Source organism: Nipponia nippon, unplaced genomic scaffold (genome assembly GCF_047370975.1).
Source record: "Nipponia nippon isolate SJK-2023a ecotype South Korea unplaced genomic scaffold, ASM4737097v1 scaffold_28, whole genome shotgun sequence".
NCBI classification, from domain to species: Eukaryota; Metazoa; Chordata; class Aves; order Pelecaniformes; family Threskiornithidae; genus Nipponia; species Nipponia nippon.
The window spans coordinates 162,871-180,195 of record NW_028262345.1 but is presented as its reverse complement, the minus strand read 5'-3'; the positions used below and the strand labels follow the sequence as shown (position 1 = coordinate 180,195).

At 50.9% G+C, this 17,325-nt stretch overlaps 1 protein-coding gene across 1 annotated transcript; it reads right to left on the bottom strand.

Moving 5' to 3' along the window:
- Positions 1-1,690: 1,690 nt before the first annotated feature.
- Positions 1,691-4,623, bottom strand: TMEM218 (transmembrane protein 218). The gene is made up of 3 exons (XM_087763402.1): positions 4,475-4,623; positions 4,279-4,381; positions 1,691-2,237 (listed from the first exon to the last, which is right to left on the bottom strand). The coding sequence occupies exons 1-3, from the start codon at positions 4,582-4,584 to the stop codon at positions 2,103-2,105; spliced, it is 348 nt and encodes a 115-aa protein (XP_087619528.1). The 5' UTR covers positions 4,585-4,623; the 3' UTR covers positions 1,691-2,102.
- Between the last annotated feature and the right edge of the window lie 12,702 nt (positions 4,624-17,325).

The following is a 17,325-nucleotide window of genomic DNA, read 5'->3' as shown; positions in this document are numbered from 1 at the left end:
CGTGCAAGAGCCACCGCGTCCCTCCCGCAGCGTAGCTTTCCGCTCTCCCCCAAATACCCCCCGCACGACGAGCCTTTTGACCGGTTTTAGTTACAAACCGATTAAGGGGACGGAAAAAGCAAATATTTTGGGTTTATTTACAGCGTGAAACTGGAAGAAGATTCGCATTTCTGCTTTTAGGGTTGGGGTTTTTAGTGCCCCAGCTGCTTTTGCCACAGTTTCGCCGTTCGTCGGACTCCAAGCCTGGCAAAACGCCGCCATCTCTGGCTGGCACAGTTCGCCGCCGCGGCCTCACCGAGCTGCACGAGCACGGGGAATAAAGACACGGCAGGCGTGGAGCCGGAGCGAGCCGCAAGACTAGCTTCGTGTTCATAAATGTTATTAAGATGATGAATTAAATATGAATTTTGTGTCAGGCGTAACTTCAAAAGCACCAAGAGACCCGATGCGCTTGTGTTGCATAAATGCTCGGCGTGTTCCTTAACACAATAGTTCGACTCCCTTGGACATAGGCTTTGGGAGAGGAAGGGATTGAGCCTTTACGCGCCTCGAAAAGCGGATACGCCCCTCTCCTCTGCCTTTTTTTTGAAATGTGCTTACACGTTTTGAGCCGACCGAGTCAGGGCTCTTGGGTGCTGGGGCATTTTCTGCATCGTCTCCGAGCCCGCTAGCTCTGCCTTATTAATCTTTCATGTCCTGATAGGGATATTTTGTGACTGACAGCTGGCAGGACAGGGCTGGAAGAAGCCAGCCGGTTCTTTTATTCACCATTCACCATCAAAATGAAAAAAAAGCCAGAAAAAATGTCTAAAATGGGGGGGAAAAAAAACCCAAACCAAACTGTACAAGAGCTATGAATTTCTGGCCCTCAGGTTTTTGGCTATATCGCCCCTGAACATAGCTCTGGGCTGCGGCACCGGCTGGAGCTCGGCTTTAACCTCACAGCAATACTCGCCGCCCTCTCAACCGTGAAAGGCTGAGCCGCTTCGTCCCTCCGGGGCTGGAAAAACGCGAGCCGCGACATAACTCACCTCACCCAGCTACCGCAGGGCAGCTGTGGGAACCTCTCCCCGGCGCAGCGTGGATGCCAAAGGCTCCTTCCCTGCTCCGAGAGGCTCACGCAACGCTTCGGGCCGCCGAAACAGTTTTCTCCTGCAAGAAAGTGGAAAGCCTTGTGAGTTTTCATGTAAGAAAATAAACCATCGCCACGGCTAAGACAGGCAAAGCAGTAATTAGTGCTAGTTAAGTACAGACACCCAGCCTGCGTAAGCCGCTGCTATCAACAGATTGATTTGCAGCACGGGCAGGAGATGGAGGTATCTTACCTCCGGCGGGGCTGTCTCCCTCCGTTTCCATGAAAAAATACGGAGATAAATGGGATTGGACCCCATCGCTGCTGCTGGAAAACATAAAACGTGTTTTTTCACCCCAAGAGGAAAGGTATTGGAGTCAACTATTGGCTTCAGGCAGCGTTCTGCGCTAGCGTGAGCAACGGGTTTATATTTTAGGGTAGCAGAAACCGTGAGCCTTCGGCTCCCCGCCCCAGGATGGCGACAGCCCAAGGCACCATCCCCAACGATCCACAACCACACGCTGAATTTCCAAAAAAACCCCCCAACATCTGCCGAAAAAGCTGTTTTCAGAGACGCTGTCACCAAAGGGTGGCAAAAGAGAATAAATAAAGACCGAGTCAGGAGTTTCTCAGAAAGTTTTATTAAACTAAGTTGAAAAAGGAACAATAACAAACCATCTCTTGGGGATAACGGTAAAAAACCATCGCGGCTCAGTTCAATTCATTGAATCAAGTGTAGTATAAAGTGCATGGGTTTCAACCCTCCTGTAAAAGAGGAAAGAAGAGGGAGGTTAAAGCACTTTTGCAGTTTCCAGAGTCCCTGGAGAGGAAGGCGCTCGTGCTCAGTCCAAATTTTGCTTTCGAAGATGAAAGACGCAGCGCTGGGTGCAGGCGACGCACTTCGCTTGCTTTGCCGGCTCTTTCTGAGCTCGGAAAAACCTCCAGAACAGTCTCCTGGTCTCCCTTCCCTGGTTTCTTGCCATGAAAATGGGATTTTTCTCTTCGCGGGGATTGCTGCCTCCGGCTGCCGCTAGCTGCTGGGGAGCGGTTTGGCGTACATCGGCTCCATGAGGTGGTAAATCAGGAGCAGGAACAGGCACGCAAGTAAAACCAGGCTCATCACCGCCAGGAGGACAAAGCGGCCGATAAAGAAGGTGTCCACGATCTGCGGAGAGCAGAAAAGAAAATGCACAACACACGTTACTGCCTTGATCTGCTCCAGGAGCCTGGAGGGAGCACGCCACGTCCTGGAAAAAGAGGACTGTCTGAGAAAATCACCCCAGGAGGAAAACCTTTGGTGTTCCCCCAGATTTCTCCCCTCACTTTTCATTCCTGACACGGGTGCTCTCCGTGGGAAGCGGGGTGTGCGATAAATGATTGAAAGAAGAATCCCTTTCCTCTGAAAAAAGCTGCTCGTGGGAAAGCTAATGTGGAGGAAAAGAGCGGCACAGTCCTGAGCACAGGGAAGAAACGCGAGTCAAAACCTGCAGCAGCTCTCCCCGGCCACAAACTTCCCAGCGCTGCAAGGAACTGCGCACAATTCTTCCCTTTTAGAAGGGAAACGGGGGGAAAAGAAAAAAAAAAGATTAAAAAAAGAAGACACAGCGGCAAGGCAAGACACAATGAGAAGCCAGCTGTGAGAAGCCTGGTTATGAAATGATCCTCTCGGCTCCTGAGACTACCCCAGAGCTTCGCTCACCCCCGGCTCCGTTTTCTGAAATGCATTAGCACACGCTCAGCCTTGGTGTTGCTGCAGAAAGAGTCTCTTGCGAGCGACGCGTTGGCTCCTTCTGCATGTTTCACTTTTTAATTAGCCAATTAGCAGAGTTTCGGTGAAGAAAGCCCAGGTCATGTATTATTGATAGTCAGGGCAGGTCCAGTCCAATTGAAGATCCAAAAAAAAAAAAAAAAGCTTTCCATTTCTGTTGGCCTCCCGGGCACAAACACGCGCTCGGCTGCCCTTTATCTCGCTTCCAACCTTTACACGAGCAGGTCCCACGCAAGGCAGAGAAAAGAAATAAAAAAAAAAACTTACAAGGATCTTTAGTAGCGATTTACACAGATCAAGATCTAGAAGAGCAATAATTAATGTGCATTAATAATAGAACAGAGGAAACGGCACCTAAAATGCCACAAAACTTTGTGTATTCAAAGCTCAAAGAGCTCTGGGAAAGCTCGAGATGGCAGCTCAGGCAGCGGTCATGCAGGCAGCCCAAAATCAGGGAGATCCCTGACAACACAGACAAGGGGCTTCCTAAAAACACAGACGGCTCCACGCTTGAGCGCGGCAATAACCTACAAGAGAGCCGAAACGCAGTTCCTGGGCTTTAAAATCCAAAACAGAGCTGGGGGAAAGTAAAAGGCTGCAGAATTAGAGGGAAAATTATCAAAACTACCTGCCACGTGGCTATCGGCTTGCTCCAAGGCGAGTTGGAAGATGGAGGCAGGCGGGAGCACGGAGAGCCAGGACCAAAGCGGGAAAAGGGATGGCAGAGGGGGAGCAGAAGCTGCTCGAGCTCAGGGCTGGGAGGGATAAAAGATTCCTGCACAGAGCCCCTTGGGCCTGGGGATGGGAGAATGGGAGCTGAAACCCACCAGTCACGGATAACTGTGTGTAAATAAGGGATTTTGTTAAGGAAATAAATAGATTCCCTGCTCTGCGTGTGACACAGACTGCACCAACGGGAGCCCGTGCCGGAGCAGGAGCCACAGGAGACGGAAAAGGCAGTGCAGGGCCATCCCTGAGGGAAAGGCCCATCCCCGGGGCCTCTGGGCGGCCCTGGGGGCCCATCCCCAGGGCCTCTGGGCGGCCCTTGGGGCCTTCCCTGAGGGAAAGGTCCATCCCCAGGGCCTCAGGGCAGCTGCTGGGGCCATCCATGAGGTAGAGGCCCATCCCTGGGGCCTCAGGGATGGGCCTCAGGGCAGCTGCTGGGGCCATCCATGAGGTACAGGCCCATCCCTGGGGCCTCAGGGCGGCAGTTGGGGCCATCCCTGAGGGAAAGGCCCATCCCCGGGGCCTCAAGGTGGCCCCTGGGTCCGATCCCTGAGGGAAAGGCCCATCGCCGGGGTGTCTGGGCGGCAGCTGGAGCCTTCCCTGAGGGAAAGGCCTATCCCCGGGACCTCAGGGCCGCCCCGGGGCCTTCCCTGCGGTAACGTCCCGCCGTCCCCGGGCCCGCACGGCCACGCAGGCCGTGGCGTGGGCTCACCTCATCGACGGCGGCCGCGGCCGGCCGCTCCTCCTCCCGGGGGAAGAGCAGCAGCGCGGCGCTGAGGATGGCGGCTCCCAGCGTCACCAGCACCACGGCGAACCTGCGGGGAGAGGCGAGCGGAGCGGCCTCAGCACCGGGCCCGCCCTGATCCCGCACCCCCCGCCGCCGCCGCCGCCCCTTCCCCGCCGCTCACCGGGCCCGGCCGGCGGCGCGGGAGAGCGCCAGGCAGAGCAGCAGGGCCAGGCCCCAGAGCAGCTGCAGCAGCAGCACGCCCGGCCCCAGGCCCAGCACCATGCCCGCCATGCCGCCCCGCCGTCTGCCGCTTCCCCCTAGCAACCGCGCCGCGCCGCAGCGGACCAGCCAATCAGCGCCGCCCGACGCTCGCCCGACGCTTCCTATTGGCTGCGGGGCGGAGCGCGGGGGTGGGGCCGTGGCTTTTCCCGCGCTGCGAGAGGCGGGGGCGCGCTACTGGGCCCGCTCTATTCCAGGCGGCATTCCCGGCTCTCCCGGCGGCATTCCCGGCTCTCCCGGCGGCAAGGAGCTCTCAGGAGCCTCCTCCAGCCGCTGCCCCTCCCCGCGACTGGGCCCCCCCCCATCCCGGTCCTGGGAAGTGCTCCCGGTGGAACGGGAATTTTCCGCCCCGCTCCCGTTGCAGAGGGATCGGCGCTTAAGCTGTGCTACTGGCTGTAGCCGCCAGCCAAGTCCTGCCCACCCCCCTGCAGGGTTTGAGCAAGGTCTTGACCCCCAAACCCCTGAAATTTAACACCCATAAAATATTTTGGGCCAAAAGCGGGCAGATTTGGTTAATATAAACACGGCTGGATAAGTTTTGCGCTGCTGTGGGACAGCCACATGGGGGGTCGAGGGCCTCCGAGCCAAGCCAAGGAGGTTTGTCAATGCCCCGAGCATCCTTTAATACCAAGACGAGAGGGATTCCCATTTTAAACCCATTTTTCTGCCTGTTTTTAGGTCCCGTTTCTTCCCCACCGCATCTCGCCCGTCAGATGGTGCGGTCTGATGGGCGACTTTATGCCGGTACTCGCGGCTCGTCTACCAGTTAACCCAAAAAAAGTAAGTACGTTGATATATTCAGTTTTTCCTCTCAGCTACTTGAAGTCTGACGATACCTCGACTGCATAAAATGTCACGTAACTGCTGTTTTCCTCCTGTCACTTCTTTCAATGGGAGGAATAAAACGGCGATTAATTATGCTGCGCCGCACCGGCCTGCCTTTTCCTGCGATGAAATCAAAGTCGCCAGCGTGACATCAACCAGTTCAGCAAGCAGAGCGCAAACCGTCTCCGACACCTGCCTTTACTTGGCATCGAGTAGGAACCGCCTGCCAACATATTAAAAGCGTATGTTTGATAGCAAACTCCTTCCCGCGCCGTCTCGTGCCGTTAATCCCACCAGAAAGGTTGTTTTTTTTTTTTCCTCTACAAACCCCACGTTGGCCATGTCCATCTTCGCCACCGTTTTCCCAGCCCTTCTCTTCCGTTATTCCCCGTGCTTCTTGCGCCTGTTGGCCATCAGAAATGATAAATTTGTTCCCGTTGTTTGAGAATCTCCCTTTACTTTTCTCTGTTTTCCCATTTATTTGCATTTTTGGACCCCGGTAGTTTGTAAAACCCCAAATTTCTTCATCGCTCTGTTTTCACAGAGACCCTTCTCTTTCTGCCATTCCTCTTCCATCCTTGGGCTTTCCATCTAAAAGTGATCGTTTTTGTCCCTCAGCCAACGAGGCTCTTCCTTTAATGAATTTTTCTCTTCTACCTCTTTTCTGCAGCTTTAACAACAGCATCTTTAACCCGTTCCCATATCGACTGGGTCTTTTTACTCTTTATTCTCGCCTTCATCTCCTCTTGGTGCTGCCTGGTAGTTTCTTGATGCTGGCAATACCGATGTTAAGCAAGTCCAAGAGGCTGCAGCAGAGAGCTTGAACCAGCCAGCTGTTGAACCCACTGCTGCACCACGCCACGTCCCTGATATTTGGCCAGAGGTCGGAGAATAAATCTGATTTGTGCCCCAGCAACCACATCCAGCAGCCAGGTTTCAGCCATGTTGCTTGTTGGTTTTAGTCCCCTTTGTTGTATCCGGCATAGTTGAGCTCAAGCTCTAAGATTTGGCGATGAAATGATGCCCAGCATCCCAACGTGCTCCAAAATATCCCGATAATATTCACTTATATGGCACATATGATGTTGCAGCAGGTTTCTTTGAGCACAACGGAGGCAAGCTATAAATCCACAGCTAAGGAATTGGGAGAAGGTACCCGGGAAAACAAACCTCATCAGTGCGATATTTCCAAGCATAACCTTCCTTAGAAATTTCTTCAACCCATCTGCGAGGAAACGCATCATCCTAAACACTTTCTTCTTTATCTCAGCCTCCTCCCGGCATCAGAAATGCCTCGACGGAGATTTGCCTTACGGGATTGCTCTGGCAGCTGGTCAGATGAATGGAAAGATTAGATTTTATGGCCAAAGAATAATTTATTGCTGTCCTAAAATGAGGGGTTTTTTCAGCTTTTACCTGCTAGATTTGGTGTCATTTACTGCTTGTGTCAGAGATGCATTACACCTGTGGGGAAAAAAAAAAAAAACCACACAGAAAGGGGGGAAAAAGCAATGCTGAATATAAAATGTGAATTAAAAAATGTAGGAAAGAAGCAGAAATTGAGGATTTTCACGTTGTTTGCAGTGATTGCATGACTGTGGGAGAAACTTCGTATTTGTGGTGGTTTTTTCCAGGATAACGGCTGACGTAGGGATGTCTGCAGATCCGAGTTTCACTGAGACTTTTGACTTGTATCCAAACCCTTGCTCTGGGCGGGACACATCAAGCCGATGACAAACGATGTGGTAACGATTAATTCCAGGTCCAACATATTTGATATCAATAATCTAGGTACTGTAAAGCCTTTACTGGCAAGGCTCTCAAGCGATACCATGCTTTACGTGGTAAATAAGAAGTGGAGTCATCTGGATGCTGTTGGATGCTCACAGCTCAGCAAAACCCAATGCAAAGAATTTATCGGAACACAAATAATTCAGGTGATCGCTGATGGATGGGAGATGCTGTCCTGCCCAGGAACGATTTGAAGGATGCTTCATCACCGTGGGTAATTTTTCCCAAGGAAAAGATTGCGGCATTTCTTGGCAAAGACATGAAAAAATCCTGATGTTGGAATTGGACAAAACGGGCTTGGCAGAGAGACACAATTAGCGTCGAGGTTAATCAAACGCTTGGTTCAGGAGGACGGAGAGGTCACCTTACTTCAAGGGCTGCAAGGCAGGATCAGATGGATCAAAGCTCTTTTGTAAGATGCCGCTCGAGGAGCAGCCCCCAGAAACGGGGCGGGTTTGGGTCAAGATGGCCTTTTCTTGGGTTAAAAACTACAAATCCCCCATGCCTGGCTCATCCCAGTGGCCAAAATGACCAACATGATCTAATATCAAATGATATTAAATGGTCAAACTCTTGGTGGCGGAGTTGGAAGCACGGGGGGGATTGATTTAAAACTCTTTGCGCAGTCGTAAAACTTGCAGTTTTACAGCTGGAGCTCCCCGACACTCCAATATTAGAATTAAAAAGAAACAGGCGTTGATGCAAGCAAGAAAATATTCTGCTCCTGATTTAAAGACTAGCGAATTGCTAAATATTTTTATTAGCGGCAAATTTGCAGCTTGCTGGAACTAATTTCACGCCCGGTAGATATGGAGCTTAAGCTGGGGATGGCGTTAAATTACTCTCTTGTAAAGGTATTTAAGCCTTATGATGGGGATGCCGTGAGATGGTGGGGACCTGGCTGGGGACCCCCTTTTTGGGGGTGGCTCCCTGTGGATTGGGAGCCCTTTGGGAGCCTGGGGATGGTGGCCAGGGAAAGCCAAGCTCTTGTAGCCTTGGTACAAACCCATTGTTTCCCCTCCAGGTGCGATAGGAACCACCAAACCCCCTCATTTGCATAAATTTGCTTACGGAGGTTTGCTGCAGACCGGCGCAGGAGTGGGATGGTCACGGGGCCCCGGGATCCACCAGCCTGGAAAGATGCTATTTGTATTTTTGGGGTGTTTTTGACATATATCAGAGATTATTTAGGATATTCAGGGTTTAATTGATTTAATTAATTTTTTTTATTCATTTAATTGATTTTAAAAGTTTACTTAAGTGATTTTAATTTTTTTAAATGGATTTTTTTATTTAGGATAAATTGATTTAACAGATGGGTAAAGGCAGGCACAGCTGGACCCCCGAGTGCCGCTTGCCCTCTGTGCCCATTATTTCCACGTTTTTGTCGGACGGAGGTTTTATGCCTCGGAGACAGTTTTCCAGCCGGAATCCCTCCGTCCTCCTCCTGCAAAGCCTCTGGGTGCACTGGGAACCACCCAGCTTAATGCAATGGGAAAAACCCATCCCGTTTCAGTTTGCCCGGATACAAACCGGGACAGGTGCAAGGATGGGGTCAGAGGATGCGGAGCCCGAGAAAGCAAAGCGAAGGCGTCGAGAGGATCCAATTACCCCTCTAAAAATACCTCCGGGAGGGTGGCGGTGGTAAACAAGAGCTATTTAAATCCCCCGGTCCACTTTCTGCGATGGAAATACCTGAGTTTAAATAGTTCTCCCCGACTTCTCGGAGGACGCGTATGGCTGAGAAGTGCTACGTTGCCCTTTTCCGAAGAGCAATCCCTAAGAAAAGAAAGTTAAAATAATAGCAGAGGGTTTGTAATGGCTCCGGTGGGGATACGGCTCACTCTCGCAGGAACCCACTTTGGATTATCTTTCTTTTGCTGATGGCGGAAATCAATTTTAATCGTCCTGACGGGAAATGAGGATGTAAGACTTCAAAACAGAACAAATCCTGCCACGTTCAAAACATAATAAAATGGGATATGAAGTCACTTTTAAAATAAAAAAAAAAAAATCCATCCCAGCAAGAGGAGATGCCTCTAAAAGCCCAAAAAGGCCGTGGTTGGTGGGAGGTAGAGGAGCGAAAGTATTTCCCATGGTGGGATGAGTGGGACCCCAACCGAGAAGCACTTGGAGAAGGTGAACGGAGGAAGACGAGGTGTCTCCGTCATCACCCGTTATGGTTCAAAATGCTCCCGAGTGGGAGGAAGTTGGTCAGTTTTTGGTTTTGGTGACTTATACTCAATGCGATTTTAATTCAGTCCGGTAAATTTGTACATCGGTACAAATAAGGCTTTTTGATACTTGGCTCTCTGAAGTTAAAGCAACTGCAGAGTGATTTCCCTAAAAAACCCTACAAAAAAAAGCTCCTACAGTTGTCTTCTGGGGATGCTCGAATGTCGTCATGCCCGAACGGAGTGACATTTCCCCATGGGATCAAAGCCCCTGGGTGATATCGTGGCAAAATCTGACCCTCGTGTTGACAACCTGGACACACCTGAGCGAAGAAAGGAGGAGGGAAACCTTCCGAGAGACTTAAATTGGGTTGTAGAGAGCCCTCCTTGGGTGCTGCAAGTGATGGAGCAGAGGCAAAGCTAAAGGAAGGAGTGAAAGAATGGATGAAAAATGAATGTAAGAAGGTTGAGGAGAGAAAGGACGGAAAGAACAAGGTCTGGGGAGATGCTAAAAATTACAATTTGCTTTTATAATGGCATTCCCAAAGGTGCTAAAGCCCGTGGTGAGATGTTTTTCATATGTTTCTCCAAGAAATGCTATTTCCCATCAATCTTACCTGTAAAAGAGTATCAATATGGGACATCCTTTTGTCATCGCTTCTGGAAACCTCTCGCCTTACCCGTGTCAACCCCTTCCTCCTTCCAACCCAAGAGTTTTTAGGCGAGAAACCAAGGAGTCATCGATAATAAAACCCTCGACACTTCACTTTAAGTGGCTCATCATCATTAGATCTTTTGGTATTCCTCATAATGGCATTAATCACCGGCCGCTCATTAGACTTTAATGGGCCCGTAATATGTTCATCCGTAGTAATTCAATTGCAATTGAGCGGTCGATAATATCTCCTTATTGGAAAGGGCTGGGCGATGGCAACGTCCATCCATGGTGGGGTGTTGGGTAACCGTGAGCACCCGCCATCTGCTGCAATGGCCCGAATTTGTCGCCGCAGTCCCCAAGACGTTCAGGCAGGTTGGTTTTTGGCAGCCAAGCCCGTTTACAATTTTAATTGCGGTTTTATTCTCTGCTCCTTGCAACACCTTGCTCTCGCCCTTTTTCATTTGACGTATATCGATTTTTTCCCCCCCTTCCTCGGGTGGCAGCTTGGAAATGATGCGGCTGTTGTTTTTGTTGTTGTTAAAAAAATTTAATTTCCTTCCTTATTTATGTCTGGCGGCGGGGAAATTAGTTGTGATGGGAACTGTCTGGGCCTGGAGCAGCAAGGTCAAAGCCCTGCGTGGCTCCTGGGAGCTTCCTTCAAAAGTCACAGCGTTGCCCTTAAGATCTCCTCTCCCCAAATCCTGATGAGCACGTGGGATGTGGCTTTTATATCCCCAAATTAAATATTGGATTTTCGCACACCTCAGGGTCACTGGTAAAAAGGATGTTCTCGTGTATCCAGCCATCGAGGTGCTTGATCAACTCATGGCTTCATCCTACCACCTGTGGACAACCCAAGGATGGAGATCACCCACCTCTTGGGGACTTCCCCGGGCTGTACCGACCTCCCTGGCCAGGTGTTTCTCCTCACCTCCAACCTGACTTTTTAGTTGCTGATGGATGGCAAAAAAAATAGGAGATGAGTCACAGAATCGTAAAATCATGGAATCATTAAGGTTGGAAAGGACCTCTGAGATCATTGGTCCTTCCAAAACCATGCTGCGGTTGCCCCATGTTCTCCAAGGGCACCATTTCATTTCAGCCCTGGGGTTTTGGTCTCGGACCTGGGGAGCTTTGCATCCCCAAGGATGCATAAAACTTATTTTGCTTTCCTTTGCCTGCGGAGGAGATATTATGTAGCGCTTTGGTTTTCTCAGGTCCATCAGCAAGTCTCTGAGATAACTCCAGCAGCCAAGGGTATTTAGACGGTATTTAAGATCCTTTTGGGTAACCTGTGCAAAAAAAAAAAGTATGAAAAGGCGGCTAATCAAATGGCTTTGAGGGCTGTAAAAAAGCAGAATTCAATCCCCGCAAACTTTCCGAGATGTAATTTCAGGAGAGATCAAAGATGACACTAACCTAAGGAAGTAAAGCTACTCAAAATTCAAAGTTTATAGTCCATCTGTCTCTTTGCTTCAGGGAGCCAGTATTAAATTTATTGCTAAATAAAACAAATAAGCCTAGGAAAAGTCGGCGTCGAAATCTGCATACTCGTAAGAGAATTAACAGAGCTCTCTTGTTATGATGGCTGCTTCTCAATTTGCATCTTTAAAGAGTTGTGACCATCTCTTTGCTTCTCCCTTCGTCGGCTCTTCTGAAGCCGGGCCGGTGCCGGTGGTTGGCGCCGCGCTCGTGTCGCTTGGTGAAGAGATGCTGCGGGTGAAGGTTGAACTCCCATCGCGGATTGAACCGAAACGAGGATGGGGAGGGGATGCTGAAGCCCAGCCAAGGTGCAGAAACATCTCAGGTGGAGCCAAAATTTAAAAGGGCAGGATTCAGCACCTCCGCGTCGCTTTTGCCGGCTGCCTGGTACCCAACTACCGCAGATATCCAAGAAAAAAACACCTTGGGGGAGTTTTATTTGCTATCCCTGGCTTATCCCATGAATCAACCCTATTTTTTCTTTTCTCAGCGTTTGTACAAGGTATAATTTTATGATTATTTAGATTTTTTTTTTCCCCCCGGTGCGTATCCCTCCAGCCCATCCCTATCTCAACCGGCCGATACCGCCTCCGGAAAACAGACTCCAAATCTTGCCCAAGTGCTGGAGGTAAGTCACTTTAAACATCCAGATCCTCCTTTTTTTTTTTTTTTAATCCTGGAAATGCTTGGGAAAGGATCAGTCAATCGGATGCTCGCAATAACTTTGCATGGGAGAGCCTGAAGGAGCAGCAAGAACCAGCCGCGGACTTATTACGCCTTGAAATTAAACATTTAAAAGGAGTAAGTTGGCAGCAGGGATTTTCTAATCCAAATATATATAACCTGCCATTATCCAGCATTTTTCCTCCGGAAGGACCCCAAAGTGCTTTCCCGGCTCCGTGAGCCATCATTAACCCCCGCTCAGCCAGCGCGGGGAGGGGAGAAATCCCATTTTTTTGGGTATTTTACCCCTCGATCCTGGCTGCTTCGTAGAAGCAACGACAGGGAAAAATCCTTTCTTTTGGCATTAGCTTTTCTTATTATCCATCCATCAAGCTTTAATCTTATTTAATCTCGCATGGGGAAACCTCCGGGAATATCGAGCCATCCCGGCATCGATCACTTATTCTTAATCCATCCTCCTTGTGCCTATGGATTATCGATAAAGCCTTCAATTATATTCTCCCGTGTATTTATCTATTAATAGTTGTCAAATCCGTGTAGCGTTACTTGCTCTTACTCGTGTGTCTGAGACTATTTAAAATGCACGGTGGCTTTGAAAATAATGCTGGCGCCTCGGTGCCATAAATCTTTTTGGGTTTGCTCTCTTATTATTCCCAGGAAAATCACGGGCAGAAGTAAAAATAAACATATTTAAGAAGAGGAGTTGCCCTGTGGGTATCTGAAGTCCCACAACCAGAGGGAAGGCAGCTTTAATAGAAATCCTCCATGTGTTAAATAGTTCAAATTTAGGGAATCCCTTAATTTCAGCCCGGATTCGGTGCGAGCATCATTGGGTTCGGACAGACAACTGTCCGCGTGTCCCGTCCCAGGTTGCTTTTAAGGTTGCGTTGGATGACGCTGATTTTTTTCCCTCTCTTCTTGAAACTCGTAACTGGAGTAGGTTTTGCAAGGTGTGAGAAATACCTGTGTCCTAAACGTCTTCTAAAAATCCAACACAAACGGTAACGGGTGATTTGCATGAAGCATCGTCCCCCCATCGCGGCGCGGTGCCCGAGCAGGAGGGCTGAGGGGCCGCTGGGTACCACCACCGCCGGAGCTGGGACGGTTTGGAGCCACGTCTGCTCCAAAACAAGTCCTAAATTTTCCTTAGAGCTCCCTTTTTAGCATCCTTGAACTCCCGAGGGGGCCGGCCTCCTTGCGGTTTGGAGGGGATATCTTATCCCTCCAACCCAGTGCTTAAGCCGGGCTCAGCCGCAAAGCTCAGCCTTAGGAGCCAAGCCCCGGCCGTGGCTGCATCCTAAACCCCCGTCTTGTTTTTAACATCTCTCGTTTAATAATTTACTCGGCTTCGCTCTTATGTATTTTTCAGAGTATCCCGTCACAGTTTTCTTAGAGAAATCCGACACGAGCAATAATGCAATCTTGGAAAGAGAATTGAATTATTTATGGAGGAGCAGTCAAACGACGGAGCCTAAACCGCTATATTTTATGTAATTTGTTTTCTCCTGAAGCCCGTTATGTAAAAATGTAAATATTGCCGGTTATATATGTCGCTGCTCTTGCCAAATGTTTAATATTTTAGCAAACTCGCTCCGAGTACTCATCACTTTTGAGAAGGAACCGTCCGCGTGCTCTTGAATAAGCGCTGATTAGTTTGCGCTAATTATATATTTACGACGCCGACTTTGAGTGCGCAAAAAAAGCCCCCGTCCCTCCGAGATGCCCCAGTGTTGGGGCAGGTAAAGGACGCAACCCCCAAATTTTGGGGGACCCCTGAGTGAGGAGGATTGAATTTTAGGGAGGTTTTCCAGCCGTCCGTGCCCCGGCTTGGGATGGGGATGGGAGCTGGACTCTGCATCCCGAGCATCCCGGGTCCTGCAGATCTGGGGGGGCTCAGGGTTGGCAGGATGAGATCCGATCGGAAAAAGATCGCCTTACAGCAGAAAGATGCTTTTCTGGGGGGAAAAAACCCAAGATTGAGTGCAAGAGGCTTTTAATTTACCGCCGAAAAGAATACAGCAAGACGCCATGGCTGGATGTTGAAGCGGAGCCAATCCAACTGGGAAATCAGGCGCCGTGTTTTTTTGACCAGGGATTAATTAACCTCCGGGAAAACTCTCCAGGGAAGCAGGGACTTCTGCATTTGTGGAGGAAAAATCCAGGCCTGGATACTTTTCCTGGAGGTTGAGTGCGAGTTTCCGAAAGCAGCGGAGGAATCGCTTTGGCCATCGGCAATTGGGGAAGAGAAATGAGATGCTCAAGGAGCGAATGTGGGATGCTCGAGGAATAGACTTGGGATGCTCAAGGAATGAACTTGGGATGCTCGAGGAGCGAACATGGGATGCTCGAGGAGCGAACATGGGATGCTCGAGGAGCGAACATGGGATGCTCAAGGAGCAAACAGGGGATGCTCAAGGAATGAACTTGGGATGCTCGAGGAGCGAACGTGGGATGCTCAAGGAGCAAACAGGGGATGCTCAAGGAATGAACTTGGGATGCTCAAGGAGCAAACTTGGGATGCTCAAGGAGCAAACGGGATGCTCAAGGAGCAAACAGGGGATGCTCAAGGAATGAACTTGGGATGCTCAAGGAATGAACTTGGGATGCTCAAGGAGCGAACGTGGGATGCTCAAGGAGCGAACGTGGGATGCTCAAGGAATGAACGTGGGATGCTCAAGGAGCGAATGTGGGATGCTCAAGGAATGAACGTGGGATGCTCAAGGAGCAAACGGGATGCTCACTGCTGCTGGTGCCAGAAGAAACAGCCCTGCCTCAGGAAAACCCTAAAATATTGGGCGCTTGGACATTTTCGGTGATGAACGGGCTTAAATCACGCCTCTTTTCATCTCCATTTTTCAAGACGAGGTGCCGAGCGCGGACGGTCCCGCAGTCCTTTGAAACCAAGATGATGGGGTTTCCATCCGCCTCCCCTTATCTCTCCCATTCAAATCCTCCAGCTTCTGAAAAACCCGGAATATTTTTTGCCCGGCATCCCCAGCTGGCTCAAACAACCGGCGACAGCTTTATGGCTCCTCATCTTCGCTCGCTCCCGTGGAATAGTAATGAGGGAGGGGAAAAACCATCCCATCGCTTGATTTACAAGGCAAGAAATTCTTATAAATCATTGCCCCAACATCTCCGAAGTTTCGGGGGGGGGGGGGGGGGGCGGGATGTTCCGAGTTCCTGCTGGTTGTCCCAGCGACACGAGGGAGCGATGCTTTTTTTGGAAGGGGGGGGGGGGGATGCATCCCAACCGTCCGCTGCATCTCTCCGTTATTTTATCGACGGAACCCGAAGGCGAGCCATCTCTTTTGGGTTGCTCTCCAATGGCCAACCCAAAGGAGGGCACCGGATTTTGGAGGCTGCTCTCAAGTATGAGGCGCAAACGTCGGAGCAAATCTTTTCCGGATTTTTTTTTTTTTAGGATTTAGGATTTTTTTGGCTTCCTAGCTTTACATTTAACCACGTTTTTCTACCTTTCCCATCACATCCCTGATCCTCTGGCCATCCCTTACGCGTCATTTATTGCCGCTGGCTCGTACGTCCCGCTTCGGAGCCACTTTTAACCCATCCCGACAGAATTCCGGGGCTATTTCGAGTGATTCCCTCTCCTGTCCAATATTCCTTAGGAAACGAGCAGAAATTCAGCGTTTCTTACCAAATCTGGTTTTAACGGCATTTTTTATCGGGGAAGGGGCTGGAAAATCAGGAGAAACCAAATTGTGGCCGGGCCGATCCGGAAAAATCCATCCCTGTGGCTTTTGCAACAGAATGTGGGAAAATTTGGCTGCAGCACCCAGTGCTCCCAGTGCTCCCAGTGGAAGCGACTCCAGGGAAACCTCATCTCCAGGTCCTTGGGTGAAGGCGGGGGGTGTTAATGTCTCGCGTGGCCAAAATTTGGTCAGAACCCCCCCAAATTAATAATAATTAGTAGATGCTCCCCAAATCGGAGCATTTCGCCCTGAGGGATGATCCCACAGTGGATGGGGTGGGAAGCGTCCCGGGGAGGGAATTTTTTTTGGGGTGCCCTAAATTTAAAGGTGGTGCTGGGGGGGGGTGGGGTGGGGGGTTGGTGACCCCCCCCCGGGGGGGGTGGTGACCTTGATGGGGAGGGGGTGGCACGCGGATGGGGGGGCAAATGGATTTGGGGGGCAAATATGGTTGGGGGAGCAAATGTATTTGGGGGCAAATGGATTTGGGGGGGCAAATGTGGCTGGGGGGGACAAATATGGTTGGGGCAAATGTATTTGCAGGGCAAATGTGGTTGGGGGCAAATGGATTTGGGGGGGCAGATGTATTTGGGGGTCAAATCTGGTTGGGGGAACAAATGGATTTGGGGTAAATGTGTTTGGGGGGGCAAATATGGTTGGGGTAAACGTGGTTGGGGAGGCAAATGGATTTGGGGGGGCAAATGTGGTTGCAGGGCAAATGTGGTTGGGGCAAATGGATTTGGGGGAAAAATGTGTTTGGGGGGGCAAATATGGTTGGGGGAGCAAATGGATTTGGGGACAAATGGATTTGGGGGGGCAAATGTGGCTGGGGGGACAAATATGGTTGGGGCAAATGTATTTGCGGGGCAAATGTGGTTGGGGGTAAATGTGGTTGGGGGGGCAAATGGATTTGGGGGCAAATATGGTTGGGGGCAAATGGATTTGGGGGGCAAATGTGGTTGGGGGGCAAATGTGGTTGGGGGCAAATGGATTTGGGGGGGCAGATGTGGTCGGGGGCAAATATATTTGGGGGGCAAATGTGTTTGGGGAGGCAAATGTGGCTGGGGGGACAAATATGGTTGCGGGCAAATGTGTTTGGGGGTGCAAATGTGGTTGGGGGCAAATGCTGCTGGGGGGTAAATGCAGTTGGGAGGGGTCCCAGTGATGCCCTGGGGGGTCCCCGGTGCTGGGGGGTCCCCGGTGCTGAGGGGGGTCCGTTTTGGGGTGCCGGAGGAGGGGGGGGGGGGCAGGACCGGGGGGGGGGGCGTGCGCGAGTGGCGCCGGCCAGCAGGGGGCGATGTGCGGCGCGGCCGGGAGGCGGGGCCCGAGGGGCGTGGCCTGGGGGCGTGGCCTGGGGCCGGCGGGGGGGCGTGGCCCGCGGCGGCGGCGGGGCGGGGCGTGGCCCGGCGGCGGGGCGGGGCGGGGCGGG